Source organism: Zosterops lateralis, assembly GCF_965231275.1.
Source record: "Zosterops lateralis genome assembly, chromosome: 30".
NCBI lineage: Eukaryota > Metazoa > Chordata > Aves > Passeriformes > Zosteropidae > Zosterops > Zosterops lateralis.
In genome coordinates this window covers 5073684-5101589 of record NC_139790.1, presented here as the reverse complement: position 1 = coordinate 5101589, position 27906 = coordinate 5073684, and the positions used below count along the sequence as shown (strand labels likewise).

The window sequence follows — 27906 nt, the reverse complement described above, 5'->3', positions numbered from 1 at the left end:
CGGCACCCGGTAACTGCGGCCCCGTGTCCCCACGCGAGACGCTCCGTGACCCCACGGGCCCGCGGGAGCGCGCAGTGTCCTGTGCGGGGCTGGATGAGCCTGGAGTGTCCCTTCCCACGGGGACATTCCCCGACCCGCGCCGGTCTCTTCCACAGGGACACTCCCCATCCTCACGGCCACATTCCCCATCCCCGCGGGAGCGCGCCCCGCGCACGCGCGCTGGGGGTCGGCGGGCGCTGCCGGAGCGCGCCCCGCGCACGCGCGGTGAGGGGCGGTGGGAGGGGCCGGAGCACGCCCCGCGCACGCGCGGTGAGGGGCAGGAGGCGCTCTGAGGGCAGGGCAGAGGGGGCGGGGCTCCCGCCATGTCGCAGCGCGCCGGGGACCGCGACCGCGATCGCGACAGGGAGCGCGAGCTGCAGTGGTCGGCCCGCAGGATGGGCACGTCGCTGCTGCTGCAGCTGTCGGCGCACGAACGAGAGCTGGACCTGGTGTGTCTCGACCACAGCTACGCCAAGCCCTGGAGCGCACACCCCGACGCCAGCGCCGCTCGGCCCGCCCGGCTCCTCTTCCTCACCCCGCGGAGACACCTCGGCAGCGCCCCGTGAGAGCCCGGGCGGCAGAGGGGGAAACTGGGGGGGGTCCTGTGCGGCTATGGGGCTTTGAGGGGAAAGGAGGAGGTCCTGTGGGGCTGAGGGGGGAATTGAGGGGCATCTTGTGGGGCTGAGGGGCTGTGAGGGGGGAATTGGGGGGCATCCTGTCAGGCTGAGGGGCTGTGAAGGAAAATGAGGGGTCCTGTGGGGCTGGGGGGAGCCGTCTGGGGACTACAGGGGTCCTGAGGGGTGCGGAGGAGCTCTATAGAAAGAGTTGGGGGGTCCTGTGGGACTGGGGGTGGTCATAAGGCTGAATGGGGGAGTTGTGAGGGGGAAACTGGAGGCATTGAGGGCCTGGGGCAGTCCTGATGGGTGAGGGGGGCAGGAGGAGATTCAGGGGCCATGGTTTGGGGTGTCCGGGGGCCGGGTTTGGGGTGTGCAGGGGGTTTGGTTTGGGGTGTCCAGGGGCCATGGTTTGGGGTGTCCAGGGGCCGTGGTTTGGGGTGTGCAGGGGGTTTGGTTTGGGGTGTCCAGGGGCCGTGGTTGAGGGGGTCCAGGGAGGTCCAGGGGCCATAATTTGTGGGCTCCAGAAGCCTCGGTTTGGGGCTCCAGGGGTCTCATTTTTGGCGCTCTAGGTTTAGTGGTCCAGGATGCTTGGTTTGGGGCTTCAGGGAGATCAGTTTAGGGGTCCAGAGATCTTGGTTTGAGGGTCTGGAGGTCTCAGTTTGGGGTGTCCAAGGTGCTTGGTTTGATGTCCCAGGAGTACCGAGGTCCCTGGGTCAGTCCCACCCTGCGCACCCCTGGGAGTGCAGTCCAAACCCCCTGGATCCCCCAAACCTCCCATCTCCGAGCAGGGCAGAGCCTGGGGTGCCCTGTCCTGGCTGTGACACCTGTGTGGGTGGCAGGGAGGCCGATGTCCCCATCGACGTGGAGACGGTGATGCCCACGCCGGTGCCGCTGTACGACAACCAGAAGGCGCGGAGCGTGATGAACGAGTGCGAGCGGCACGTCATGTTCGCCCGCACCGACGCCGACGCGCCCCCGCCGCCCGACGACTGGGAGGAGCACGTCAACAGGTGGGAATGCAGGGCTGGGAATATAGGCTGGGAATGCCAGGGAGAGGGAACGTGCACTGGGACATGGGTATATGGGCTGGGAGCAGCATGTCAACAGGTGGAAATATGGGCTGGGAATGCCAGGAAGAGGGAACGTGGGCTGGGAGGAGCACGTCAACACGTCAACAGGTGGGAATGCAGGGCTGGAAATATGGACTGGGAATGGAAATATGGGCTGGGAGGAGCACATCAACAGGTGGGAACAGGAGGGCTGGGATTGCCAGGAAGTGGGAATATGGGCTGGGAGGAGCATGTCAACAGGTGGGAATGGCAGGGAATGGGAATCCAGGCTGGGAATAGCAGGGAGTGGGAATCTGGACTGGGAATGGCAGGGAATGGGAATGCCGGGGAATATGGGCTGGGAGGAGCTTGTCAACGGGTGGGGTGGCAATTCCAGAGCAAAGGAACTAGGAATGGTTTGGGTACTCTGTGGGTGACCATTGTGTGTGTCCCTGCAGGACGGGCTGGACCATGGCCCAGAACAAGCTGTTCAACAAGATCCACAAAGCGCTGCAGTCGGACAGGCTGGCCCGCCTGGCCAACGAGGGGGTGAGAGGGGCTGGGATCCATCCTTCCCACACACCCTGGGGCAGGCAGGATGGAAATTGTGGCCCTTGGGTCATGTAGCCTTGAGGAGCAGGCAGCTCTGGGCGCTCTGAGCCATGATATTTGTGGGATCATAGAATGTCCTGAGTTGGAAGCACCCACATGGATAGTCAGTGCAACCCCTGGCCCTGCACAGACACCCCAAATTCCCACCCTGGGCAGCCCTGGCAGTGCTGTCCAAAGGCTCCTGGAGCTCTGGCAGCCTCGGGGTCATGCCCAGCACCCTCTGGGGGAAGAACCTTTCCCCAAACCCATCCTGACCCTGCTCTGGCATAGCTTCAGCTATTCCGTGGGTCCTGTCCCTGTCACAGAGACCAGGGATCAGAGCTTCCGCTTGGAAATTTTGGATTGCTGTGAGGACTCCCCTCAGCCTCCTTCTGGAAATGCTGGGGAGAGGGAATGTGGGCTGGGAATGGCAGGGAATGAGAAATATGGGTTGGGAATGGCAGGGAATGGGAATCCAGGCTGGGAGTGCTCGGACAGGTGTTGTCCTCAGAGGTGTTTGGACAGCCCACGCTGACATGTCCATGAGGATGGGGCTGCGCTGCCATGCTCAATCTTCCTCTGAGCTGTTCCTTTGGAATTTCCTGGTTTCCAGGCGTGTAACGAGCCCGTGCTGAGGAGGATTGCGGTGGATAAATGTGCCCGCAGGGTGCGCCAGGCTCTGGCCAGCGTCAACTGGGACACCAAACTCATCCAGTGGCTGCACACCACACTGGTGGAGACCCTGAGCCTGCCCGTGCTGGCTGCCTACCTGGACGCCCTGCAGACCCTGAAAGGAAAGGTGATAAAAGCAGTGGGAGGCTTGGCTGTCACAGGGGACATTCTCCCTTTGCACAGCTGGCAGAGGGAAGAGGCTGGGAGTGTGATCCCGTGTTTTGGGGGCATTTTCTCAGTGCCCCCTGGCCTCTGCTTGCAGATCCCTGCGCTGATCGACAGGATGCTGCTCTCCTCCACGGCCAAGACAGGGGCAGCAGGGGCTGAGGCGCTGTCCCTGCTGCTCAAGAGACCCTGGGACCCAGCAGTGGGTGTCCTGTCCCATAATAAACCAGTGAGTGCCCTTGGGGGTTCTGGGGGTCCTGTGTCAGCTTTGGTCTTCCCATCCTCTCTGTCCTCTCCCTGGGCTCTTCTGTCCCTGCTTTAGACCTGCTCCATGAATGGAAGGGACCCACCAGGATCATCAATCCAACCCCTGGCCCTGCACAGACACCCCAGATTCCCACCCTGGGCAGCCCTGGCAGTGCTGTCCAAAGGCTCCTGGAGCTCCAGCAGCCTCGGGGTCGTGCCCATTCCCTGGGCAGTACCCAGCGCCCTCTGGGGTGAAGAACCTTTCCCAAAATCCAGCCTGACCCTGCTCTGGCACAGCTCTGGCCATTCCCTGGGTCCCGTCCCTGTCATAGGGAGCAGAGATTGGAGCTGTCCCTTAGAAAGAAGAATCCCTTCTGTTGGAGAAATTCTCCTAGGTGTCCTGAGGGAGCTTAGGCTTGGGAAAACAATCAGTTAAAGAGCTGTTCAAGATCCTTCCCTCTTCCTTGTGGGACAGAGAGTCCTTTCCTGGGAAAACTGTTGTCCCTGACATGACTCCTGTTGACCTTTTCAGAGCAAACTGCCTGGATCCCCCCTGATCCTCATCGCTTCCTCCGGCCCTGCTAACTCCATGTTCCCCACGTCCCGACGGCACCGCTTCTGGCAGTCCCAGCTCTCCTGCCTGGGAAAGGTCTGTGGGGCTGGGGCTGTGGGGTTGCTCTGGGGGAAGGACCTCACAGCAGGGCAGGGCAGGGCTAGGCTGTTCACCTTTGTTTTCTGAAACCTTTCCTGCTCCAAAATCTCAGGCTCTGCCAAAAACAGAGGCTGGCACTTGCCACCTGGAGGCACTTCACAGGGGATGGAGTTGCCCAAATCTGATATGTCTGGGGTCTCCTGATGCTGTGGTTAAGGTTTGATGAGGGTTCTGGTAGAAAGAGGGGTACTGAAGATCACTTCAGGCTCCTGCCTGGCTGTGGAGCTGCTCACACACCTCCCAGTGACTGGGGTTGCTGCAGGGCAGAAGCAAAGCTAGTTCTACTGAAAGTCTGGGGAATTCTCCATCTCCTCTGGTTTTTGTAGTTAGAAGAGAATTCTATGGAGAGAAGGAGAGAAAGCACAAGTTCATGCATGGCCTGGACTTCAGCCTGTGCTGATTATCCTCAGCAGTGTGTTGGTTATTCCTGATGTCCTTTGCAGTGTGTTGATTGTTTCTGACGTTGTCCTCATCCCTACTCATTGTTTCTGATGTTGTCCCCATCCCTGCTGGCTGTTCCTGATGCTGTCCCCAGCTCTTCTGGCTGTTGCTGACACTAGCCCTTCTGTAGCTGTCCCTAGCCCTTCTGGTTGTTTCTAATGTTGTCCCCAGCCCTGCTGGCTGCCCCTGATGCCCTCAGCCCTGTGTTGGTTGTTCCTGGTGCTGTCCCCAGCCCTGCTGGCTGTCCCTGATGTCCCCTTTCCCCCACAGGTGATCCCCATCGCCACGTCCCTGCTGAACAACGGCAGCGGGGTGGGGGTGCTGCAGTGCCTGGAGCACATGATTGGCGCCGTCAGGGGCAAGGTGGCTGAGGTGAGGGACAAGGACAGTCCCCTTGTGCTCCCTGCCCCGTGCCTGGGGCTGCTGTGCCACCCTGGGCATTGTCCCAGTGTCTGTCCCAGCTCTCCAGCCATGGCTTTGTTTTGTGTCCCACAGATCCACAACCACTTCTCACACAAGCAGATCATCCTGATTGGGTGGAACACGGGTGCCTTGGTGGCCTGTCATGTGAGTGCCCCAGTCCTCTGTGTCCTCAGGGGAGGCACAGGGAGGGTGTGGATCTGTTAGAGCAGGTCCAGAGGAGGCCACAGAGCTGCTCCAGGGCTGGAGCCCTCTGGAGCTGGGCTGGGAGAGCTGGGAATGTTCACCTGGAGAAGGGAAGGCTTCAGGGAGACCTCAGAGCCCTAAAGGGGCTCCAGGAGAGCTGGAGAGGGACTGGGGACAAGGGATGGAGGGACAGGACACAGGGAATGGCTTTCCACTGCCACAGGGCAGGGATAGATGGGATATTGGGAAGGAGTTCCTGGCTGGGCTGGAATTCCCAGAGGAGCTGTGGCTGCTCCACCCTGGGAAGTGTCCAAGGCCAGGCTGGATGGGGCTTGGAGCACCCTGGGATAGTGGAAGGTGTCTCTGCCATGGCAGGAGTGGGATGGGCTCCAAGGTCCTTCCCAAACCGTTCCAGGGTTCTGTGATTCTCCTGGAGCCACCCTGGCCGCCTCAGCTCAGAGCTGGATTTCAGTGACTGTTGGGGTTCTCTTTGTCCCTGTGCCCCTTCCAGGGCCTGGCTTTGACCTCTGTGGTCGGGAGCCTTTTGCAATTTGAGTAATTTAATGTTTTTTAATCACTGTGTTAATCACCAAGGTGCTGCTATTAAGGTGTTGCTATTAGTGCGCTTCTGTGCCTGGCAGGAGCCTGGCAAAGCAGCCTCCATTCCCAGGATGTGCTGGGCTCTGGGAGTGCTGACTGCTCTCTCCCTGCCCAGGGTTCCATGAGGGAATTTGTCACTGCTGGGCTCTGGGAATGCTGACTGCTCTCTCCCTGCCCAGGTTTCTGTGATGGAATATGTCACTGCTGTCGTGTGCCTTGGCTTCCCATTGCTCACTGTGGATGGCCCCAGAGGGGTAAGGACCAGATGGAGCTACTTAAAGAACTCTGCTTGTCTTTAAACCTCCCTGGGTTGTTTTGTGGAATCATTCTTGAAAGTCCAGCGATAATTGGCTGATTTTTTGGGGGAATATGTGGGGTTGTTGTTTGGAGGAGCTGTTGCTCTCAGAGGAGGGGCTGTAGCAACCCTGGTGGGATTCCTGATGCCATAGCTGGTGTGAGGAGTGCTCTTGGCTTATCTCTGCTACGGGGTGGTTTTGGAACTCCTTGCTGGGGGCCCAAGTCCCTTGTTAACCATGTCCTGTGTCCCTCATTACCCATGCCCTGGATCCCTCGTTATCCAAGTCCTGCGTTCCTCATTTCCTGTGTCATTTACACAGAGCCCAGATTTCTCCCTGTTGAGCCGTGTGTAACTGGATAGGGAATGACTATGGACACAGTCACTCTAGGAATTGGCTGATTCCAAGGGCAGTGGAATTCCATTGGAAAGGCATTTTCTGCTTCGTTTTCTGGAGCACCTCAAGCGGTTTCCCTCTGGCTTCAGTAAATCCCATTGGGACTCACTCCTGGGAACTCCCTCAGCCTCATCCCAGGATTGCAGCTCCTTCCCAGCCCCCCGTTACTCCCACAGGATGTGGATGATCCCCTCCTGGAGATGAAGACCCCGGTGCTCTTCGTCATTGGGCAGAACTCCCTGCAGTGCAATGTCGAGGCCATGGAGGATTTCCGGGAGAAGATCCGGGCGGATAACAGCATGGTGGTGGTGGGAGGGGCGGATGACAACCTCAGGTGAGGCTCTGCCAGGTGGGTTCTCTCTTCCTGGGAATTCTGGGCAGTGTCTGAGCATGCTGGGGACATCAGCCCCCAAATTTGGGGCTGGAATGAGGTGGGAGTTGCATGAAAATGCTCCAGACTGGTTTGTGTTGGGAATAACTGTAGGAAAAACCCGTATGGGAATGGGCCTGAGCTAGGGCTGGAGCCAGCAGCACAGAGGAGATTTTGGAGCATCACAGAAATCTCTAGTAGTGAAAACCAGTAAAGGAGAGGAAAGAAAGAAACCTAAACCTGACACTGGGTGTGAAGACAGAGCTCTGAAATGTCAGATTGGCTTTGCAAAATGCTTTAGGGAGTCCCAAAAAGGCTCTTTTTCCTCATCAGGTGAAGAATGATGGGAGTGTACTCATGGAAAAGTGTGGATTTCCACCTGTTTCGGTTCTTTTTTCCCCTAGGATAAGCAAAGCCAAAAAGAAGTCAGAAGGCCTGACCCAGAGCATGGTGGACAGGTGCATCCAGGTAACCACAGAGATCTTCCCTTTGCATCTCAAAAAGGAAAGAATCTGTGCTGACATGTTCTGGGGTGCAGCTGGGATGGGTTGGATTGGAGGGAATCATCTCCTGATTTTTGATTTGGAGGAGAGGTGTGAGATCCCTGGGTGTCCACCTTAACCAGGGAGCATTTTCCTGAGTGTCCCAACACTTCTGCCTGGGAACACAGCAGCATTTTGGGAGAAACCATTGTGGTGTTTTTCCCACATGTCCTAAATCAGTGATTTGTGAGCTTCACTGGGAAATCCACATCCTCTCTGTGAGGTTTTGGAGATTTTCTGCAAAATATCAAACCCACAGAGCCTCACCCATGTATCCCCTTGGGAATGCTCCATTTCCTTGCCTCAAGCTGTGGAGATGCACTGCTCAGAGACGTGCCCAGCCCTGAATCCCACTGTTTATCCCCAAATTCCCAGGATGAGATTGCAGACTTCCTGACGGGGGTGCTGACCCGGGCTGAAAACCACTCAGGCTCCGAGCCCCGCGACTTGGACGCTGAGAAGAAGAAGAAGCCCCGTGACTGCAGCAGGAGGGATCTGTCCTTTGAGCTGCCTGAGAGGAGCAGCAGACCCACCTCCCCTGCAGCCAAAGTGCCAGCCTCACCCTCAGGTTCTGAGGTGGGATCTCTTCCCGGCGTAATTCCAGCTTGGGGGTGTGTAAAGAGAGGGTTTTGTGCCACCAAAATCTCCAAAATCCGTGGTGGGAGGGAGGTGAGAGGGATACCCAGGGTGATAGGGCCTCAGAGGAGGTTAAGATGAGAGATTTGGAAAAATTATCTTGTGAGAAGGGTTGTAAGGGTTTGGAGCAGGCTGGTGGAGTCCCCACCCCTGGGAGTGTTCAAATACAGGTGGATGTGGCACTGGGGGCCAGGGCTTAGCGGTGACCGTGCTGCTGACAATGGCGCTTGATGATCTTGAAGGTCTTTTCCAGCTTTAAAAACCCCAGGATTCTCATGGTGAGGGAGATGAACCCTCAGGGCCAGGGCTGCCTCAGGCAGACATGGGCTGAGTGTTCCTCTGTCCCTGCAGGACCTGTCCAGTGTGTCCAGCAGCCCCACGTCCAGCCCCAAGACCAAGGTGGCCGCCCTGGCCCTGCCCAAGCCCAGCCAGGTGGGCCCCACGCAGCTGCAGAGGAGGCAGGTGCCGAGGCCAGACACTGTCTTGACCCACAAGCAGACACAAGGTAATTCCCTGCAGCTTCCCCACCCTTCCAGCAGCCGGAATTTGGGTTTTTCTCTGTCTGGACCTGTGTAGGTTTTTATCTTCCAAGCCCTGTCTTGAATTCCGAGCTCCCCGTGGCAGCTTTCTCCGCAGCTCAGCCCTTGGAGGACTGTAATTAGGTCGGAAATGGTGTTTCTGCAGCTTGTGGAACCTTCCTGCTGTTGGAAGTGGGAAGGATTTTCTCTCTGGCTGATCCAAGTCCCCTGTGGCCATGCTCTGATCCTTTTGGGACACCCTGGTCTGGTGTCTCCTTCATGGCTGCTCGGGGAGACACTGAAGGTGCTGAGGAGATGGTTGAGCTGTTGAACTGAAGTGGAAATTGTGGGATTTGGGGAATTACAGAACCATCCTGCAGCAAGTGGCCTATGGAAAACCCGCTGTGGATAAGGAAGCAGCTGGAGCTGTGGAGTTTCGTGTTCTGATAGACACTGGTTAAAAATCTTCAGTCTGGTGGTGAACTTTGGGGGTTCAGGGAGTGCTTTTGTGGCTGAGGATCCCTCCTGGCAAATTCCAGCAGCACCTGGGGATGGTTCTCTATGCTCCCTTCTCTGCTTGCCCTGCTCAGGACAGACCTGGACAGGCTGGTGGGTGTCACCTGCAGCAGTGACCCTGTACAGCCATCCTGGCTCAGGGATTATTCCTGTGCTGCTGTAGATGAGAGAGGCAGTTCCCAGGTGACACCGAGGATGCAGGAGGAGGTTCTGTAGTGGAGCTGAGTCCTGATGATTCCTGGTTCTGTCAGGAATACTGTGGTGATTCCTGGTCCCTGGTTCTGTCAGGAATGCTGTGGTGATTCCAGGTCCCTGGTTGGGAATACTGTGGTGATTCCTGGTGCCTGGTTCTCCTGGGAATCCTGTGGTGATCCTGCTGGAGCTGTCAGGGAAGTGCTGGCTTCCATCTCCCAGCTCTCTCAGCCTCCTGGTGCAGCCCAGCCCTGCTCTCCTCCCCCAGGGCTGTCCTGGTGCCTGGGGAGGGCTCTCTGTTGGGCAGGAGTTGTGCCAAGGACGGGATGTCCCCTTGCCGTGTTTCCTGTGGATGGATTAGTGGTGTCCAGAGCTCTGCCTGCTCCAAGGTCCCCCCAGGGGTCACAGTGGTGTCCCCAGAGCCCCTGTCCCCGTGCAGAGCCGGGCTGTGATTCTGTAATTCTCTCTGATTCATTTCAGCTCAGTTTGCTGCTTTTCTGAAACAAAACATGCTGGTGAGGAAAGCTCTTCCTCCTGGCACCTCCTCATGTCTCTTTGGTGAGTATCTCCTCACTCCTCTGTCTCTCCCTGTCTCCTCCTTTCTGCCTCTGCTGCCTTCCTCCATCATCCTCTTCCCTGCCCTGCTCTGGGGCTGTGGCCTGGCGTGTCCCCTTGTCCCCAGCTTTGTGCTGCCTGTGCTTTGTCTGGAGCTCAGGCCCAGGGCCCTCCTTGCCAGGGGAGATCTCAGGCTCTGCTGAGCTGCTCCCAGTGGACAAACACTGGAGTTGGGATTGCTCCCATGGACTGGGGCTTGGTGGGCCTGGGTTTAACCCTTTCCTGGGCTGGCAGTGTGGACACCACTGTGACCAACCTGGGGACACGTTGGGACAGCAACGGGGTACAGCCAGGGGTGGACACACAGCAGCATGGCTTGGCCTGAGGGGTTGGGAAACAGAGAGGTCAGGAACAGAGGGATGGACTTGGGAGAGTGGAGATGGATCAGGGATGTTTCTGATGGATCAAGGATGGCCTTGGGAAAGTGGAGATGGATCAGGGATGGCCTTGGAAAAGTGGTGATGGATCAGGGATGGTTCTGATGGATCAGGGATGGCCTTGGGAAGGTTCTGATGGATCAGGGATGGCTTTGGGAAGGCACTGATGGATCAGGGACAGAGGGCACCGATGGGACTGGGACAGGGACACTGTCTGCCCCAGGGGACACAGCGGTGACAGTCTGATCACCCAGGGGTGACAGAGTGTGCTGTGCCCTGAGGAATGCACGGAGATGTCCAGGCTGTTCCAGGATGTGATTTGCCACCCTGAGTGGCAGTGCCTGTGTGGGTCTGGGGTCAGCACAGGGAGGAAAGTGGAAGCCCAAGGCTTTGGGAGGCTGCAGTTGTCACTTGAGCTGTCAGTGTCACTTCTCCTTTGGGATGGCCCCAGGGCTGAGCTGCCCCTGAGCCCCCTGAATGTTCTGGAACCAACTCCTGAGCCAGACCCTGCCCAAGCTGCTGCTTCAAGGGTTTCTTTTCCTCTCCAGCCTAGTTTAAACCTTCCTTGCTCCCTGGAGCCTCCTGTGAGCCCCCCCATGCCACCAGGGCAGGGACACACTGGGGTGTGGAGAGCCTGGCCCCAGTCTGGCCTGCCACGAGGCACCAAGGGATAATTAAGAACTCTGGGTTCATTAGTGCTGCCTTGGCTGCCTCAGGTGTGAAACAGGATCTGGGTAAAGCCTTTGGTTTGGGAATGGGATGGGAACAGGCAGCCAGCCCTTCCTGGCACAGGCAGCACAGGAGGGGACACAGAGGGACACAGCTGGGTCACTGCCTGCCAGTGCTTTGAGGGACACCCGGTGCCTGTGCATGTGCCACTTGCTGTCCTGCTTGGCTGCTGGTGCTGTGGGGGCTGCAGGGTGCTCCTGGATGCTTTGGATGCATGTTGGGAATGCTGCATGAGGGAACAGGCTGGAGGGGACAGCACAGCGAGCTTGGCACTGCCCTGGGAAGCAGAGTAGCCCCAAAATGCTCAGAGTCGCCTGAGATTTGGGGGTTTGGCTGCAGTCAGGTCCTGCCCCCCAGCTGAAGGTGTGTAGGTGATAGCATATAAATATGTACAGATGCACTGATTTTATATCATTGATCTGTATCCACATGTTCAGCAATAAGAAGGGAGGGACATCTTGGCCTCCGGGCTGTTGAATCCATGGCTGGGATGCCCAAGGCCTTCTGGAAGGAGGGAATTAAATTCTCAGCATTCCAGGCTGGGGCAAGGGCACTGTACTCCAGTGGTGGCAGATGTGTGGATGGGCAGGATGTGGCAGCTCGTGTCCCTGGGCTGTGCTGGTGGATCCTCTGTGCGTTTTGGGATGGCCCTGGCCTTGGGGAGCCTGTGCTTCGGGCAGGGTGTGACAGGTCAAGAAAACACTGCTGTGAAGGAGAGCTCTCAGCCTGTGGGGTTTCTGCCTCAGTCCCTTGCAGTGTGGGGTGTTTGGGGCTTGGCTTTGCTGCAGTACCTCCTCTACTTCACTTGGTGCCTCTCAGCCCCTGCTCAGCTTCTGGAGGGGCTGCTGGGGGATCCTCTGGCCGTGCTGGAGCAGCAGCTGGGCTCAGCTCTGATCCTCTGTGCCTGCAAGCCTTGTCCCCTCACCTGGCACTCAGGGCTGCTGCAGGGGCCTGATGCCAGGATTTTGGGATGAAAATGTCCCTGTGGAGTTGTGGCATCACTGCCTGTAGCTGCTGCAGAGCCTGGGCAGCCCTGCCACTGTCAGAAAGACATTGAGGGGCTGGAGTGTGTTCAGAGAAGGGAAATGGAGCTGGGGAAGGGTCTGGAGCACAGGTGTGAGGAGGCGCAGCTGAGGGGGCTGGGGGTGTTTAGCCCAGAGGACAGGAGGCTGAGGGGGAACTTTTTCACTCTCTACAACTCCCTGAAGGAAGGCTGCAGTGAGAAGGAGTCACTCTTTTCTCCCAGACCACAAGAGAAACGGCCTCGAGTCTCATGCTGTGTCCTGGGAGCAGCTGAGGCAGCTGTGAGGTGTCAGTGTAGGACAGGCAGGGCTCAGCAGGGTTCTGTGCATGGCAGCTGGGCAGGCTGGCACGGAGGCAGCTGTGTGTGCATGGGCATGTTCCCTTCCTGGGTGCTCAAACAGCTCCTTCTGTGTCCCCCAGTTCCAGTGTCCTCAGAGCACTCGGAAGGGGCTGACAGAGATGATGTGCGAGTGCAGCTGAAGAGGCAGCAGAGCCCCAGCCCAATCCCGTGCACCAAAGCCTCCAAACGAGCCAAAATCAAGGTGACCATTGTCTCCCACGGAGAGAGCGCAGGCCCCGGAGCAGCCCACAGCACGCAGGCAGAAAGTGAGTTGTGGCTGCAGATGCCTGGGGCCCGACTGTGCCTGGGCGGGGAGGGACCTGTGGTGGTTTGTGATCACTGATTCCCTCATTTGTGGAGGATTCAGCTGCAGGGAAGCGGTGGAGACTCCAGGTGTGAGTGGCTGGGGGGCAGGCTTGGCAAGAGCCTGTTTTCCATTGTGCTTGGAATTTCATAATCCTGCAAAACAGCTGCGGCTTGGGAGGAGGATCCTGCACCTCCCTCTGGTCGTGCACCTCCCTCGAGGCCTGGAGCTGCTGCTGGAAACAGGGTGCTGGTGCTGCTGGGAGCAGGGTGGATGTTGGTGCTGCTGGGAACAGGGTGCTGCTGCTGCTGGGGCAGAGTGCTGAGAGCAGGATGGTGGTGCTCCTGGGAGCAGGATGGATGTTGGTCCTACTGGGTGCAGGATGCCAGTGCTGCTGGGAGCAGGGTGTTGGTCCTGCTGGGAGTAGGATGCTGGTGCTGCTAGGGACAAGGTCCTGGGAATAGGATGCTGGTGGGAGCAAGATGCTAATGCTGGGAGCAGGATGCTGATGCTGAGAGTAGGATGCTGGTGCTGCTGGGGACAAGGTCCTGGGAATAGGGTGCTGGTGGGAGCAGGATGCTAATGCTGGGAGCAGGATGCTGATGCTGGGAGTAGGATGCTGGTGCTGCTGGAAACAGGGTGCTTGTGCTGCTGGTCCTGCTGGACCCCGTGCTCCGCGTTCTTCCCCCCTGCAACCCACTGCTGCTCGAGGGGGTCTTGGCAAAGTTTCTCCCTCTGGAAGAGTTTTTGTGGGCTCCAAATCCCCCACCCAGCAGAGCTGCCCACTCTGCTGATCCCCCTGGAACCTGGCATGGCACAGCTGGGATTGACACTCGAGCAAATCCCAGCTCCCATCCTGCCTCTACATCCCAGAAAATGCCCAAGAGGAGGTGATGGGCTCCATCTTCTTACCTTGAGCCTTCACAAGAGAGGCCAGAAGCTGTGGCTGCTGGCCCCTGTGTCCCTCAGGACTCAGCACCTTTCAGAGCCCCAGTTCTACAGAGCTTCCCTGCTTGTGGGATTTATGGAATCCAAGGTCAGCGGCACCGTTCTGCTCGGAAATCCAAGGTTTTCAAAGCTTGGAAATAACTCTGCTCCTTTCCAAGCACCTCTGACAGTTCAGCAGCTCTGAGCTGTGACAAAACACAAATCCACATCCTTCTGGAAGATTTCACTTGATCTTCTGGCAGCTTTGAAAACCTCTGGTTTCCGGAATCTTTTCTCTTTTTGTTTTTCTTTTCTTTTTTTTTTAATTTTCCGAACTTTACTTCTTTTCACAGAAAGGAAATGAATTGCAGAAGTAAACATGAACCCAAACGAGAATTGCCTTGTTCTTTGCCGGGTGTGAGCAGGAGGAATGCACGAGGAAGGAATGCAGTTGTATCCCTCAGTGCTGCAATAAACAAATTCCGTGACTTGTTGCATCCCTGTGTATTTTGTAAAGTGTCTTTAACTAAGAATCCTTACAAAATCACCCATATCCCAGCAATTCATCGAGGCAGGGATGGAACGGGGGATTAGTGGAGAGAACCTTTAGGAGAGAGATTGCATTTGGTGGCAAGAGTCTGAGATTCCTTACAGAAAGATTTTGGGATTTTCCTTCCGTCCTGGCTGCCGTAATTCCACGAGTGTTTTAACTGGATTTTGCTCCTCCCGGTCTCCAGCGTGGTGCCTCGGGCTAGGATTCCTAGAGAAGATGCTCTGGGAGCTGGAGGAGCCCCTGTGGGTACCTGCAGAGAGGGGGATCCCTGAGGAATCCCAGAGGATTTGTGGGGAACAGGAACTGAGAATTCTCCTTTCTGTTTTGCAGTTGTCTCCGGGAAGCCGCTGCCTCTCAGCCAGTCCAGCACCAAGGAGTTCTCAGGGCTGCTCTCTACCCCCAAGTGAGTGGGAATTTGGGAATTTTGGGGGCCTCTTTCTGGCAGGGTGATCCATGCATGTGGAGCTTTCTGGTGTTTTGCTCCCCACTGGAATTTTCTGGTGTGGGAGAAACTCTGGGGCTCCTGAAAACTCCATGCCAGCTGGGAATGGAGTCTGGGAGGGACAGGAGTGGAGGTGGTGTGGCTGTGCTTGTGTCTGGTGTGTTTTCCCAAACTCAGGTTTGTTCATCTCTTTGTGTTGGCCTTGGCAGAAATTCCATGGTTGAGCCTTCCCTTCATTTCCCTCTGGCCCCTTTGCAGTAAAAATAACGTTTTTATTGCAAGGACAGGGGAAAGGAGCCTCAAAGCAGGTTGTGAAGGGCCTGAACTGTGCACAGGGATTCCTGTCGGGGAGTAAATCTCATGTTGACACCTTGTTTCCTTCCTAATCCAAGCTTTGGGGAACTGGGCTCTGACTGTTTCCATTCCCAGAGCAGCCATGGCTGCCCCTGGATCCCTCAGAGTGGTGAAGTGACCTGGACAGTGGGAGATGTCCCTGCTGATGGCACTGGATGGGCTTCTGGGCCCATTCCAACCCAAACCATCCCAGGACTTTGGGATCTGGGATAGAGGGAGAAGAGCTGGTTTTTATTTAAAAGTGGGTTTTTGTTATGCAGGGTGACCCTGGGAGGTGTACACAGGCACCAAGCTCTCTCCCAGTCTGGAAATCCATGGATTTCTTAGTGGTCTGGACACAGGGAAACTTCTTTTGGAACTGATGATCTTCAAGGGTTTTTCCAGCCTTCCCAATCCTGCGATTCCCTCGCTGTGGTTGTGCAGCTCAGCTCCCTCCTCCTGCAGCCCAGGCTGCTCAGGGCAGTGCCAGCTCCCTGCCAGAGCTGTCCCTGCCTGCCCTGAGCAGTTCCAGCCCTCACTGTCCTCTCTCCCTTCTCTTTAGGCTGAGCTCAGGCGCTGAGGCCTCGCTGAGCCCGGCTCAGCCCGGCATCCCCAGCAGCTCTGCCCCCAGCGCCTTCCACGCCCTGCAGAGCCGGCTGGTGGCCAGCAGCAGCCACGGCCTGCCCACCCAGCCGGCCCCTGCCCTGCCAGGTACCTGCCCTGCCCTCGAGGGGAAAGGTCAGCCAGGGTCACAGTGTCTGGGGGAGCCTCTGCTCACCTTCCCCAGCCTGGCTAAGCTGGGTTTGGGGGGATTTGCTGTGGGGGGACCTGGGAATTGTGGCTTTCATGTGTAGGGAGGTGTCAAAACACCAAAAGCTCCTGTGTTCCCACAGTCATCCTCTGTGGCTGCAGCAGGGAAATGGAGCTGTGCCAGGGAGATTCGGGGTGGGTTTAGGGAAAGGTTCTTCCCCCAGAGGGTGCTGGGCACTGCCCAGGGAATGGGCACAGCCCAAGGCTGCCGGAGCTCCAGGAGCCTTTGGACAGCACTGCCAGGGCTGACGGGGGAATTTGGGGTGTCTCTGCAGGACTGCCCAGGGTGGGAATTTGGGGTGTCTGTGCAGGGCTCCCAGGGTGGAATTTGGGGTGTCTGTGCAGGACTGCCCAGGGTGGGAATTTGGGGTGTCTGTGCAGGACTCCCAGGGTGGGAATTTGGGGTGTCTGTGCAGGGCCAGGGGCTGGATTGGATGATCCCAGTGGGTCCCTTTCCACTCAGGATATTTCATGATCCCATAAAACTGTGGGAAGATCCCCAGTGACCTCAGGGTGCTGCTCATTGAAGAGCAGCTCCACAGCCCTGGGACAGCCCCAGAATTTGGTGCAGGTAGATCCTCCCAGCCTGACTTTGTTCTTGTCTGTGTTGTCAGGGGCAGCCTCTGCCAGCAGCCTGCTCCAGGGGCTGAGCTTCAGCCTGCAGGACATGGGCACCAAGGCCTCCAGCCTCCCTGCCAGCGCCGCTGCTGCCGCCTCACCTGGGCAGGTGAACAGCCTCTGGGGACCCCACGGGGCAGCTGGGTGGGAGAGGGAGTTTGGGGAGGCACAGGGAGCCTGGATAGGCTCTCTAGAGCAGAGGAGATGAGGGATGGGCTCTCAGTGTTCCTGAGGCCTGGGAAAGAGTCTGGGAGAAGCTGTTTCTGTGCAGCTGATGCTTTGGGAAAAGACCAGACAGAGCTGGAGAATAGAGTACAGATATATTGAAAGGTCTTTATGGACACACCTTGGGCAGGACAAGAGGCTGGCCAGGGCTACACCCAAGGTGGACCCAAAATGGACCCAAAATGGTCACAAAATGGACAAACGGTCATGAGGTCTCACACTTTTGTAAGTTTTGGTCCATTTGCATATTGGGGTTTAATTGTCCAATTACAGCTCCAGGTTGTGAGGTCCCATCCTTCTTGTTCCTCCCTCCAGCCCACCCTTGTTCGTGCTTTTGGGCCTGAAAGTTGTCCTTGGTGTGCAGCAGGAAAAGGATTTGTTTTGTCTCCCTGCTCTGTGAAGAGCTGAGTGACACTGAATGTGAGGCCCCAGAACTGCACCACAGCTGGGCACCACCATTCTGGGCAGCACAGAATCTGAAATACATGAAAGATAAAACCTAAGGCGTCACAGCCACCCCCAAACTGTTGAGCTGGAGAACAGATTGAGAGGGATCAGGGATGGTTCACTGTGACATCCTGGGAAAAGCCATGCCTGGGACCTCCCAGGCAGCCCTTCAGTGTGAGGTGCCCACAGGGATGTCACTTTGTCCCTGTGAAAAACAAGGTTTATTTTTTTGGTAAGTTTAAAAAATAGGTTTAATAAAAAAAATAAGTTAACTAGGAGACAGAAAATTAAGCAAAGGATTGATGGCTGGGTGAGTTGGCATTCAGCCAAGAGCAGAGCCTGCTATTTCAGAGGCATTCTTTAAATACTTCTTTTATTGCATCAGTATGTTGCATATTCATAAATTATCATGTATATTCAAACTTTTTCACAAGCTAGTTTTTATATTTTAGGAACTGTTTAGCATGGCCTCTGGGTTTGCTTTTTTAGAGCGTGGGTGTTTCTTGGCTGTGTTTTTATTGTTACTTTTAGTTTGGGCTTTGGTCTTTATTTTTTACAGAGAGGTGTTGATAGTTGGCCTGTCAGCAGCAGGGTTTTTATCATGTGCTCCCTGGATGTTATTCTAACTAAACAGGCCATTCAATTGCAAGCATAATTACATATCAACTATCTTACTGCTGTTTAAGTTATGCTAATAGTAGAAATAAAACCTGTATTTTTACAGCAGGGTTATTATACATATAGCATTCATCTTAATATTTGCCAAAGCCAACTTTATAATATACATTTATAAGAGTCCCACTCAGAGTTTCAGGCTGAAGTGAGGTGTGCAGGGGACAAATCCACCGAGGAGATTCCATCTCTGGACTGGAAGGTGGTTCCTGTTCCATCTCTGGGTGCTGAGGGGGGGCTGACAGGAGCCAGGACATTGTCATGGTTGTTATTTTTACACCAAAGTTATTATACATATAGTATTCATCTTAATATTTGGCAAAAGCCAACTTTATAATATCCATTTATAACAGTCCCACAGAGTTTCGGGCTGAAGTGAGATGTGCAGGGGACAAACCCACCAAGGAGATTCAGCCCTGCCCGTGGCCAGGGAGAAATGTGGAATCTCACAAGGCTCTGCTGGAGAGGGGAGAGGCCGTGCCAGCCTCCCCCGTCCCCGCAGGAGCTCAGGCTGTGTCTGTGTGTCTGTCCCCGCAGGGCTCGGCCGTGAAGGCGCCGGCGGCGCTGCAGAGCCTGGCCACGCTCAGCACGGACATGGGCGCCATCGTCCGCACCATCCCCGTGCCCACCTCGCTGGCCCTGGGCGCCTCTGCCGCCGGCAAACCCACGGCCATCCACCAGCTGCTGACCAACGGGGGCCTGGCCAAGCTGGCCAGCAGCCTCCCGGGGCTGGCACACATCTCCAACCAGGCTGCAGGTGAGCTCGGGAACGGCCTGGAGCCTTCCTAAAGCTCCTCCTGCTCTGGACTGCTGCTTCCCCAGCAGCCTCTCCCAGGGGCTCTGGAGGCAGCCTCCACCATCCCCGGTGTCTGTAAAAAAAAAAAAAAAGGTTCACTTTTGTTAAAATTTTACAAGTTTAATAATAAAAATAAGACAATGAGAGACATAAAGCAAAAGTTATGGGTGCTTGGTGTTTCCACTCCAAGGCATAGCTTGCTAACAAAGGATCTTTCCTTTAAAAACTGTATTCAAAAATTTCATACATGATTTAAACATTCCTTTTGACTTTAGGTGTTTCTGCCTAATTGCAGCTTTTCTCCCCCACCATTCTTTCTTGAAAATAAATCTTCTTGTGGCTCCACAAAGTCCCAAATTATTTGATAACAAAGGCAATAAATTCTTCCTCTTGGAGTCTTTGGTGTCCTTGCTATTATCTTTACCCAGACAGGATGATGTGAGGAATTTCTTAATTGTCTTTCCCATTTCTTGAGCTGGTTCAGATGTTACTAAAAAACATTTAACATCACAAAGTTTCTATTTTAATATTATGCTGTAGCCTAAAAATATTTATCACACTATTATTAAAAAAATCTATATTAATACAGCATAACTTTCTAACATAACACATATAGTATTTATTTTAATATTTGTGAAAAACCAATCATATAATATGTATTTATAGCATGTCTCAGGGATGTTTTCTGTGTGCTCTGCAGGCCTGAAGGCCCCGACCACCATCACTGTGACACTGCGGGGACAGCCTGGCCGCATGGGCAGCCTGAGCCAGGCAGGGCTGGGGACAGCACAGCCCCAGCTGGAGGAGCAGCCTCAGGGCCCTCAGGTAAGGGAGAATTCCTGTCCTTGGGGAATGGGGCTGTGGCTGCTCACCTGGGCTGCTCCCAGGTGTGCCTGTGCTGGGGTCCTATTCCATCTCTGGGGTCTGAGGTGGTTCTTGTTCCATCATCTCTGGGCTCTGAGGGCTGTGCTGGGTGCTGACGAGGGGTGACAGGAGCCAGGGTGTTGTCATGGTCTGATTGTCCCTGGTCCTGTGGAATCATGGAATGGTTTGGGCTGAAAGGGACCTTAAATCCCACCCATGGCAGGGACACATCCCACTGTCCCAGGCTGATTCGTCTGATGCTGCCTCAGACCTGACACTGCATCCATTGTTGCCAGGGGTTTCCAGGCTAAATCTTGGGATTTGGGAGCATCCACATCCTTCTTCCCGTGACTCTCCTGAGTTTCTTGCAGTCACTGAGCTCAGAGCTAAGGCAGAGCTTGGAACCCTGAGCTGGTGACCGTCACATTGCTGGGAACAGTCACTTGTGTAGGTCTGAAATTCTGTGTCAGAGGTGGCTTTGGTGTTTTTCAATCCCCCTCAGAGCTGCTGTGCTGCCCTTTGTGTCCCTGTCACCTTTAAACCCTCTGAACACCCAGGGGGAAAGGATGGAACTGGGCATAGTGCTCCAGGAATGGGTTAATTTTTCCAGGTGGAGCTGGATATGGATCCTGACTTTCCGTTCCAACACTGAGCTTGTGTGTTCAAGGCAGGGCTTTGATCGTGCCAGTGCTGCTCCAAAAGCAAACTGAAAGCTGTGCTGACAGGAAATGGGGGAGCTGCTGCTTTTGTTGCTAATTATAGCCCTGACATCAGCAGGGTTACGTAACCCCTGGGCTTCCTGGAACCAAAACACTCATTCCCCAAGGGCTTCGGCCCTGCTGTGCTCAGCAGCATCCAGAGCTGAGATTCCCTCTCGAATTCCAGCTGAGGGCTCTGCTGGGCCTGTGCAGGGAGCTGGGATTTAAATTTGGGGCTGAGCTGTGCGTTGGGGTGGGCACTTCCCTTTCCTTCCCCTGTGGGCATCACACGAGGAATCTCCCCGGGGTTTGATGCCAGGGTGAGGGGAAACCTGAGAGTTTGTGTGGCTGGGAGGTGAGAATCAGGAAAATGGGTTTGTCTTTTCCCAAAACTGCTCCAGGGGGGGTTGAACCTTGTGGGGTGTCCCTTCCAGTGTGGGACAGCCACACCTCTGTGTCCTGTGGAGGTTCTCACAGCAAGGCCTGGGGCTGGGGCTGAGTTTTGGGTGAGGATGGTGTGAGAAGAGCTCAGAGTCCAGCTCTTGGAGGCAGGAATTCCTTTCCCTTCCTGAAGTCTCCACCTCTGCACTCTGAGGGACACAGGTTTTAGTCACAGCCTGTCCATTCAGGGCAGTTCTGAGCTGTGGGGGCCCTGTCCTCACTGGTGAAGGTCACGGGAGCCTGGAAGGCCTTGGGTGGAAGGTACGGGGAAGCCCATCCAGTCCCACCAGGGGCAGGAACACCTTCCCCTGTCCCAGGGTGCTCCAAGCCCTGTCCAGCCTGGCCTGGGACACTTCAGGAGCCTCAGGGCTACCCTGAGAGGCCTGGTTGGGCAGGAACCCCACAGCATTCTGCCCCAAGGAGGCACCTGTAGGGGCAGAAACCCGGGCAGTGCAGGGAGAGAGGAACTTCCTGGGGGATCTGAGCAGGGAGATGCTTCCCAGGGGATCTGGGTGGGCTGGTTTTGGAGCTGTGCTGGTTTTGGAGCTGTGGTTTCCCAACCTGGGCTGTGCCAGCACCCGGGTTGGTGTTGGGGTCTCTCTCTGGGAAACGAACTGGGCTCAGGGTGGAAGTTTTGCAGCCGGATGGCACCGCCACATCTCCAGAGCACCGACCCTGTCCCCTTCTCCACAGTGACCACCCTGGAGCCCCTGTGGTGTGGGATTGGTGAGGCTGTGCCTGCCCCTGGAGCCTCCTGTGCCAGCCTGGGCACCCCAAGGTGGCGCCTGTCCTGCAAGGCTCCTCCAGGATGCTCATCCTGACCCCAGAGAGGGGCCCTGGGATGCTGTGGGGACACTGCAGGGACGAGGTGGGGCTGGCCAGTAGCAGCCACACTGTCCTGGGGGTTTTGGGGACCCCCACATTCCTGGGGGTGGGTACAGGAAGGTGGGAAAGGGGGGGTGTTTTTCTGGGTTTGTTGATGTTTAATAAAAACTTCCTTTTTTAATTTTTTTTTTTAATTTATTTATTTGTTGTGCTTTTGGACTGAGTTTGTGGCCGTGGCCACTCCAGGGGTGGCTTTTGTTGAGGGTGGATTTTGGGAGCATTGGAGGGATGCAGGGAAGGATCCAGGGAAGGATCCAGACTGGGCACCTCCCTGAAATAATCAGAGAATCCTGGAATCTCCTGAGTGGGAAGGGACCCACAGGGATCATCAATCCAGCCGCAGGCCCTGCACAGACACCCCAAAATCCAAACACTCCTGGAGCTCCGGCAGCCTCAGGGCCGTGCCCATTCCCTGGGCAGTGCCCAGCTCCCTCTGGGGAAGAGCCTTTCCCAAAATCCAGCCTGCCTCTGCCCTGGCACAGCTCCAGCCATTCCCTGGGTCCTGTCCCTGTCACACAGAGCAGAGATTGGAGCTGTCCCTCGGGGAATCTGCAGACCCCGAGGATTCCCCCCTCAATTTCTTCTCCATGTGGGTTCCCTCCTCTGGCCAAGGTTTCTGGGACTCCTTTCTGGGACTGTCCCTCTGCCTCTGTCACATGTCCCACACCAGCTGGTGACCAGGAGGACTTTGGAGGATGCTGAGCTTGGCCAGCATCCCCAGCCCTGCAGAACCTTTCCCCTTTTCCCTGCAGTTCTGGGCTGAAAACAGGACATTTTGCTTTACCGGCACTCTGGGCTCAGCCCAGCACAGTTCCCTGCAGGGAGGGCTGTGGTGTGGGGTCACCTCAAACCCGAGGAGCTCCTGCTGGGGTCCCACCAACCACAGAACCTCCTCTTGGAGCTGGAAGTGACAACAGCCAGGATGAGCTCGGGATCTGCTCCAGCATCCCACAGGGCCGTGTCTGCTCCCAGTGAGGCTCGGCTGTGCTTCCCAGCACCCCAATTCTCCTTTTCCAGCCTGAACTTGGAGTTTTGCTGCTGCAGAGAGGCTGGGACCTCCTTGGGCTGTGGCATCTCCGGTGGCCTCGCTCCCAGGGTGTGATGGAAGCTGCTGGTGGGGCAGCTGGAGTCCTGTGGCTGCCTCCTATGGGCAGGGGAGCCCTTGGGGTGCCACTGATCCTGTGGAGGATCCAGGAGTGCTTTGAGTCTCCAACACCCCGGAGTGACCAGCACTGCCTGGGGCCGGTTGTTCCCAACTTCTGTCCTCAAACTTGGCCTTTACAGGTGGTCCTTCTGTGCTGATTGACAGCTCCTGCTGCCCCCAGAGCTGTCACAATCCTGGGGACAAGGAAGAGCCACTGTCCCTCTGCCCTTCCTGCTGTCCCTGCGGGTGGGAGCAGCTGCCATGGGGACAGCAAGGCCTGGAGCTCCCACAGAGCCTTGGGATCACCTGAGCAGCTCCAGTGGAGCTGTTGGAATCAAAGCACACCTGGAGGCAGAAATCACCTGGAGCTGTTGCTGGGCTGGTTCCCACTTGGACACACTGCTGCTGTTCCGTGGAATTGTTGCAATTCCCCCAACACTGACATGGAAAAGCTCCTCCTTCCTTCCCCACGGGATGAGTTCTCAGCCCTGCAGCTCCGTGTTTAGGGAAGGGATCTCCCCAAACCCTGCCCTGATCCCAGAAATCATGGACACCCCAAACTCTGCCAGGTGGGGACCAGCCAGGCAGATTTGTTCCCCTGTTTATTCCCCTTTCCAGGCTCCTGAAAACCACCAGAGCCTGGGATGGAGGCGATGCCAACCCCAAATTTGGGTGTGGGGACCTAGGGCACGGCAGGATGAGAACAGCCATCCCCCGACTGCTCCCGGCACGAACAGAAACCTGCAGCACTGCTTTTGCTCCCATTTTTATAGATTTGTGTGCAGATATATAGAAAATATAGAGAACCGTGGGGTGCCGGCAGCGGAGCCACTGCCACAACGGCGTCGGGTACAAACAGCTCCGAGATCAGGAATAAAAACGGCCCGGCCCGGATTGTCCCCTCCCTGTCACCGGCTTGTCACCCGGCCTGTCCCGTGGGGAGGGATGGCAGCGCTACGGCCGGTGCGGGAAGGCCGGGACGTGCGGGGAGCTGCGGGAGCGCTGCCCGTGCCACGGGGCCTCCGGGTACAGCCGCGGCTGCAGCGAATTCCCGTAGGACGCGGGGAAGCGGCCGGCGCCGGTGGCCAGCGGCCGGCACAGCTCCGAGCCCACCACCAAAGGGCTGGGGAAGGCCGGGATCACCAGCGGGTTCACGGAGAGCGCCGGGGCCACCGGCACGCCCTGCGTTTTCAGCCCGAAGCCGCCCGGGAAGTGCAGCGCGGCTCCCTGGAAAGCGTCCGGCGGCAGCGGCGCGGCGAAGGCCGGAGCGGCCACCACGGCTCTGGGTTTGGCCAGCCCTGGGTGGCCGCCCGGCGAGCGGGTCCCCCTGTCCCTGCCCTCCCTGGCCAAGGGGGACACGGCGCGTGACGTGGCAGTGGGGCCGAAGGGCTCTTCGTCCTCCTCATCATCTTCCTCATCCTCATCCTCCTCCTCCTCCTCGTGGCGGCCGCGGCCGGCCCGGGGCGCGGCGGGGCCGAAGGCGGCCCCGGGGGGCACCCAGCAGGCCTGGACAGCGGCGGCCCGGCCCTCCCACGGCCGCCCCGCTTTGCTCCGCAGCTCCTGCGGCTGCTCGGGCTCCTCGGGCCGCGCCGGGAAGGCGGAGGGCGGCTCCAAAAAATCCTTCAGGTTGGGGAAGTACCCCCAGAGCGAGGGGCAGCCGCCGGCCTGCAGCCCCTCGCTGCGGTACGCGTGGAAGTAGCCGGTGAAGACGGCGGGGGCCGGGCCCCCGTCCTCGGCCCGCGGGCAGCCCTGGCTGTCTCTGCCTCCCGGGGATGCGCTGCAGGCCGGGCCCGCCTCGTTCCCCGCGCTCGGAGCTCTGTCCGGGGCTCCCGGCGGCTCCGGACTCCTCTGCTCGGCCAGGCGAGGGCCGCAGCCCGGCCGGGGCGGCTCGGGGCCGGGGTCGCTCGGTGCCCGCCGGGCCTCGGGGCAGTGGCGTTTGTGGCACTGCAAGGACTCGGCCTTGCTCACCTGCGCCAGCAGCTTCTTCTTGGCCAGCGGGGACATGATGGGATGGTTCCCTTTGGAGTAGAAGCTGGAGAAGAGGCGCTTGTACGTCTCGCTGTGGGTCCTGCAGGGGCTGGGACACCCCCCCGAGGGGCTGGGGGCCGGGCTGACCGGGCTGCAGCGTCCGTCTGTCCCCCGGCCCCGCTCCGGCGCGTCCTCCGCGGCCGCCTCCGGCTGCCCCTTGTCCGGAGCCACCTGCGGGCACAGGGGTCGGGCTGTGGGTGGGGGACCCGGCTCCCCGCCCACCTCCGGCTGCGCTCTCAGTCCCGCTCTCATTTCCCGGCCGGGCCCATCCCTCCTGCCCTTCCCCGCCCTTCCCCGGTTCCGCAGCACGGTCGGACACGGCCCGGGGGTCGGGGGCCGCTCCAGCCCCTCGGGGGGGCCGCGCACCTGCTCGCGGCCCTTCTCCTTCCTGGCCCTCTTGCTCTTGTCGTCCTTGGAGACCTTGTACTGCCGGCGGGGTTTGCTGGGGGGCAGCGGTTTGTCCTCCTCGCCCTTGAGGTGCCGCACGTAGGGAAGGACGAGCCTGCGGAGCGAGCGGGGAGCGCGGTGAGCGCCGGGGGAAACTGAGGCACGCGGCGGGACAGAGCCCGGCCCCGGCCCGGCCTCACCTCTCGTAGTGGCGACGGGTGCAGGTGGCAGCGCTGGTGCTGCCGGGGCTGCCCCCGAGCTCGTCGTAGACGTTCTTCCAGAGCCGGCGGCCCGTCACCTGCGGCGAGAGGGAGGGAGGGAAGGAGGGGTGAGCCTCGGCGCCCCGGGGACACCCGGATACCCAGGGGGCACCCTGGCCCCCCCAAAGGGACATCCCGGCACCCCGGGGACACCCCGGCTCCCACAGGCGCCACTCACCAGCTCGTAGGCTCCCAGCTTTTCCACGGCCTTGTAGATCTTCCAGAGGTTAACTGGGAATAAAGGGGAGATGCTGAGGGTCAGGAGGACACAGGGCCACCTCCCCCTGTCCCCATACGGCGGGGACATACTCTGCTTGAAGCCGAGGTGCGGGATCCTCTCAATGGGCGTGTGACGCTCCCTCATGAACTTGTAGAGGCTGACGAGGAAAGCCTCCTCCTCCTCCTTCTCCTTGTCCTCCTTCTCCTTGTCCTCCTTGTCTGTGTCCGTGTCCATGTCCCCACCTTCTCCCACCGCCTTGTCCCTCTGGGCGCCATCCGCGGCCCCCGGCGCGTCCTGCGGGACACGGGGCTGAGATTTGGGGGAGCCGCTGCGGCTCCACCCGCACCTCCCGCAGCCCGGAGAGCTCCGGGCCCGTTCCCCGGCAGCGTTCGGGGAGCCCCGGGCCCGCGGCCAACTTGGTCAAAGCGCTGGATGCGGGCGAGAACACGAGGAGCGGCTTCCAGGAAAACAGACGGGCAGAAATTCAGAAATTCAGCTCCCCCCCCGCGCCGCCGCCGCCGCCTTTCTCAGCTAAAAATGTTCCTCGTTTGTTTGTTCTACATTTTCCGGAGTTATAAAACTTGTTGCTATTTTTGGGCAAAGAAGCTGCTCGGCTCCCAAGTCCGTCCTTTTCTATTTTTTTTTTTTTAGTCTTTCTATTTTTCCTTTTTTTTTTTTTTTGGTGGTGGTTTTTTCTATTCATTTAACGGCTCGTGACAGACACCGGATTTTAACGGCTGAAAGAGTTCAAAGCTTTCTCTTTTTTTTTTTTTTTTTTTTTTTTTTTTTTTTTTTTTTTTGGGTGTTGTGTTCTTGGGTGTTGTGTTTTTTTGTTTTTTTGGGTTTTTTTGGCGAATTAAAAAGCTGCTGGAGGGAGGGGAAAGCTCCAGCGCCACAAAATCCAAACCCCTTTTCCTTACGAGGATAAAAAATAATTACAAAAATGATCCTGTTTACATGGGACTGCTCACTTCTCCCCCCAAAAATGCCTTTTTTGGTCCATTCCCCCCTCACCCAAAGCTGGGAATTTCACATTTCTCTGCCTCATCCTCGCTTCCACCGCCGGCCAAAGCTCTGCGCGCCCTCCTCCCTCCCCGAATTTTGGGGCGTTCAGCAGCCCCCCCAAAAGGCCGGGGTGCACTCACGGCGGGCTGGGCGGTGCTGGAGGATTCTTGGGGCTCTTCTTGCGGCTCTTGATTGTTCTCCATGGGGGAGAGGCGCCGGCCTTGGCTTTAGGAGGGGTCCTGGAAGGAAAAACAAAGTGGGGAAGGTAGGACCCCAAATCGCTGCTGGTCTCCCGAAATCGCGGGTAAATCGGGAGGATTTGGCGCTGCCCGCCAGGCACCGAACTCGGCCGCGGCCGAAGCTGCTCCGCCCGCGCCTCCTGCCCGCCCCCCAGGTCAGGGCTCGCTGCCCCCCGAACGTCCCCCGCACCCCCAAAGTTTTCGAGGAAAAACCGCGGGACGACGGCCAAAAGCGGCAATGCCAACCTGGGGAAGGAGCGGGGCGGGCAGAGGGGGTCCCCAGGTGCTGCCCACGCCCCCCGGTTCCCCCCGAGCCCCGCCGCTGCCCCCGGCCCCGCCCCGGCCGCGCTCGCGCTCCCGGCCACGCCCGCGCCACGTGACGGCGGGGCGCGCCCGAGGGGCGGGGTGCCACGCCCCCTCGATGTCCATTGGCTAAAGCAAACACGCCCCTTCTCCCATTGGACAGCTGCGCCGCCTGTCCCCGCCCCTCGCGAGGGGCACGCTGGGAGTTGTAGTCCTGGAGCCGCAGGGAGCGGCGGCCGTGGGTGAGCACACCTGAGCACAGGTGTGTGGGTGTGAGGCATGTGCAGGGGCACACACGTGTGCCAGGTGTGTTCATACGGGCACAGAGGCGCCAGCACGCTCCTGAGTGCAGGTGAGCACGTCCAGGGGCCTCTCCCTGTGTGCAGGTGGGTGCGCGTGTGGGTGTGCAGGTACAGGTGTGCAGCAGGTGCCACACACACACAGGTGTCACACACAGGTCCAGGTGTCACACACAGGTCCAGGTGTCACACACACACCTGTGTGTGCAGGTCTAGGTGTCACACTCAGGTCCAAGTGTCACACAGACAGGTGTTTATTGTGTCCCGGTGCCACACACACAGGTGTCACACACACCTGTGTGGGCAGGTCCAGGCCCCACACAGGTGTTTATCATGTCCAGGTGTCACAACCCCACCTGTGTGAGCAGGTCCGGGTGTCACCCCCGTGTCCCGCCCCCCGCGGTGCCTCCCTGGCCCGGGTTCGGTTCCCGGCACCGCTAACGCGATTTCCTCCCTTTCTGGCAGCGCTGCCCGAGCGCAGGAAACCAACCGCCGGGGCTTGCGGGGGGGGCGGGGGGGAGGATGGCGCGGGGTTTTGGGGCGAAACGCGGCCGATTTGGGGCTGAACAACCCCCGCCCTCCACCCCTGGTGCCGGGAGTGTGGGGGGCTGAGGACGGCACCCGGGCTCTAATCACACAATTAATGAGATAATAACAATCATTATAATAACAACAATTACGGGCGCTTCGGCGGCGGCGCTTTCCCGGCGCGGGCTCA

At 58.0% G+C, this 27906-nt stretch overlaps 3 protein-coding genes across 4 annotated transcripts in view; 1 reads left to right on the top strand and 2 right to left on the bottom strand.

Moving 5' to 3' along the window:
• The window catches only part of FER1L5 (fer-1 like family member 5), a gene marked incomplete at both ends in the record, with an annotated part of 51406 nt that extends 51042 nt beyond the window's left edge, over positions 1-364 (bottom strand). Inside the window, one exon of the mRNA XM_083880425.1 lies at positions 175-364. Within this exon, the coding sequence (XP_083736551.1) occupies positions 175-364 (190 nt within the window). The remainder of the gene's footprint in view (positions 1-174) is intronic.
• KANSL3 (KAT8 regulatory NSL complex subunit 3) lies at positions 363-23342 on the top strand (the record flags this gene model as incomplete). Of its 2 annotated transcripts, XM_083880470.1 has the most annotated exons (21): positions 363-601; positions 1496-1666; positions 2164-2254; positions 2910-3095; positions 3231-3362; positions 3912-4028; positions 4803-4904; positions 5028-5099; positions 5918-5992; positions 6607-6764; positions 7205-7268; positions 7718-7918; positions 8330-8483; positions 9685-9762; positions 12369-12554; positions 14403-14475; positions 15410-15558; positions 16272-16384; positions 18157-18376; positions 19116-19240; positions 21112-21239. In XM_083880470.1, 21 exons carry the CDS (start codon positions 363-365, stop codon positions 21112-21114), a joined length of 2709 nt encoding a protein of 902 aa, XP_083736596.1. In that variant the 3' UTR covers positions 21115-21239. The 2 variants fall into 2 exon arrangements, with proteins under 2 accessions (XP_083736596.1, XP_083736595.1); XM_083880469.1 differs by lacking the exons at positions 15410-15558; positions 16272-16384; positions 18157-18376 and having other exon boundaries at positions 21112-23342.
• Positions 23343-23386: 44 nt separating this feature from the next.
• ARID5A (AT-rich interaction domain 5A) lies at positions 23387-26924 on the bottom strand. Its single transcript, XM_083880471.1, has 7 exons — positions 26833-26924; positions 26488-26586; positions 25432-25636; positions 25301-25353; positions 25063-25160; positions 24842-24977; positions 23387-24646 (listed from the first exon to the last, which is right to left on the bottom strand). The coding sequence occupies exons 2-7, from the start codon at positions 26548-26550 to the stop codon at positions 23402-23404; spliced, it is 1800 nt and encodes a 599-aa protein (XP_083736597.1). The 5' UTR covers positions 26551-26586; positions 26833-26924; the 3' UTR covers positions 23387-23401.
• Between the last annotated feature and the right edge of the window lie 982 nt (positions 26925-27906).

Excerpts from the sequence above, each read along its gene's own strand:
- ARID5A (XM_083880471.1), bottom strand. The coding sequence starts at position 26,550 with ATGGAGAACAATCAAGAGCCGCAAGAAGAGCCCCAAGAATCCTCCAGC. Across the intron at positions 25,637-26,487 it reads CCAGCACCGCCCAGCCCGCC|GACGCGCCGGGGGCCGCGGA; the intron begins GTGAGTGCACCC and ends CGTGTCCCGCAG. Across the intron at positions 25,161-25,300 it reads AGCTGGGAGCCTACGAGCTG|GTGACGGGCCGCCGGCTCTG; the intron begins GTGAGTGGCGCC and ends CTCTCGCCGCAG.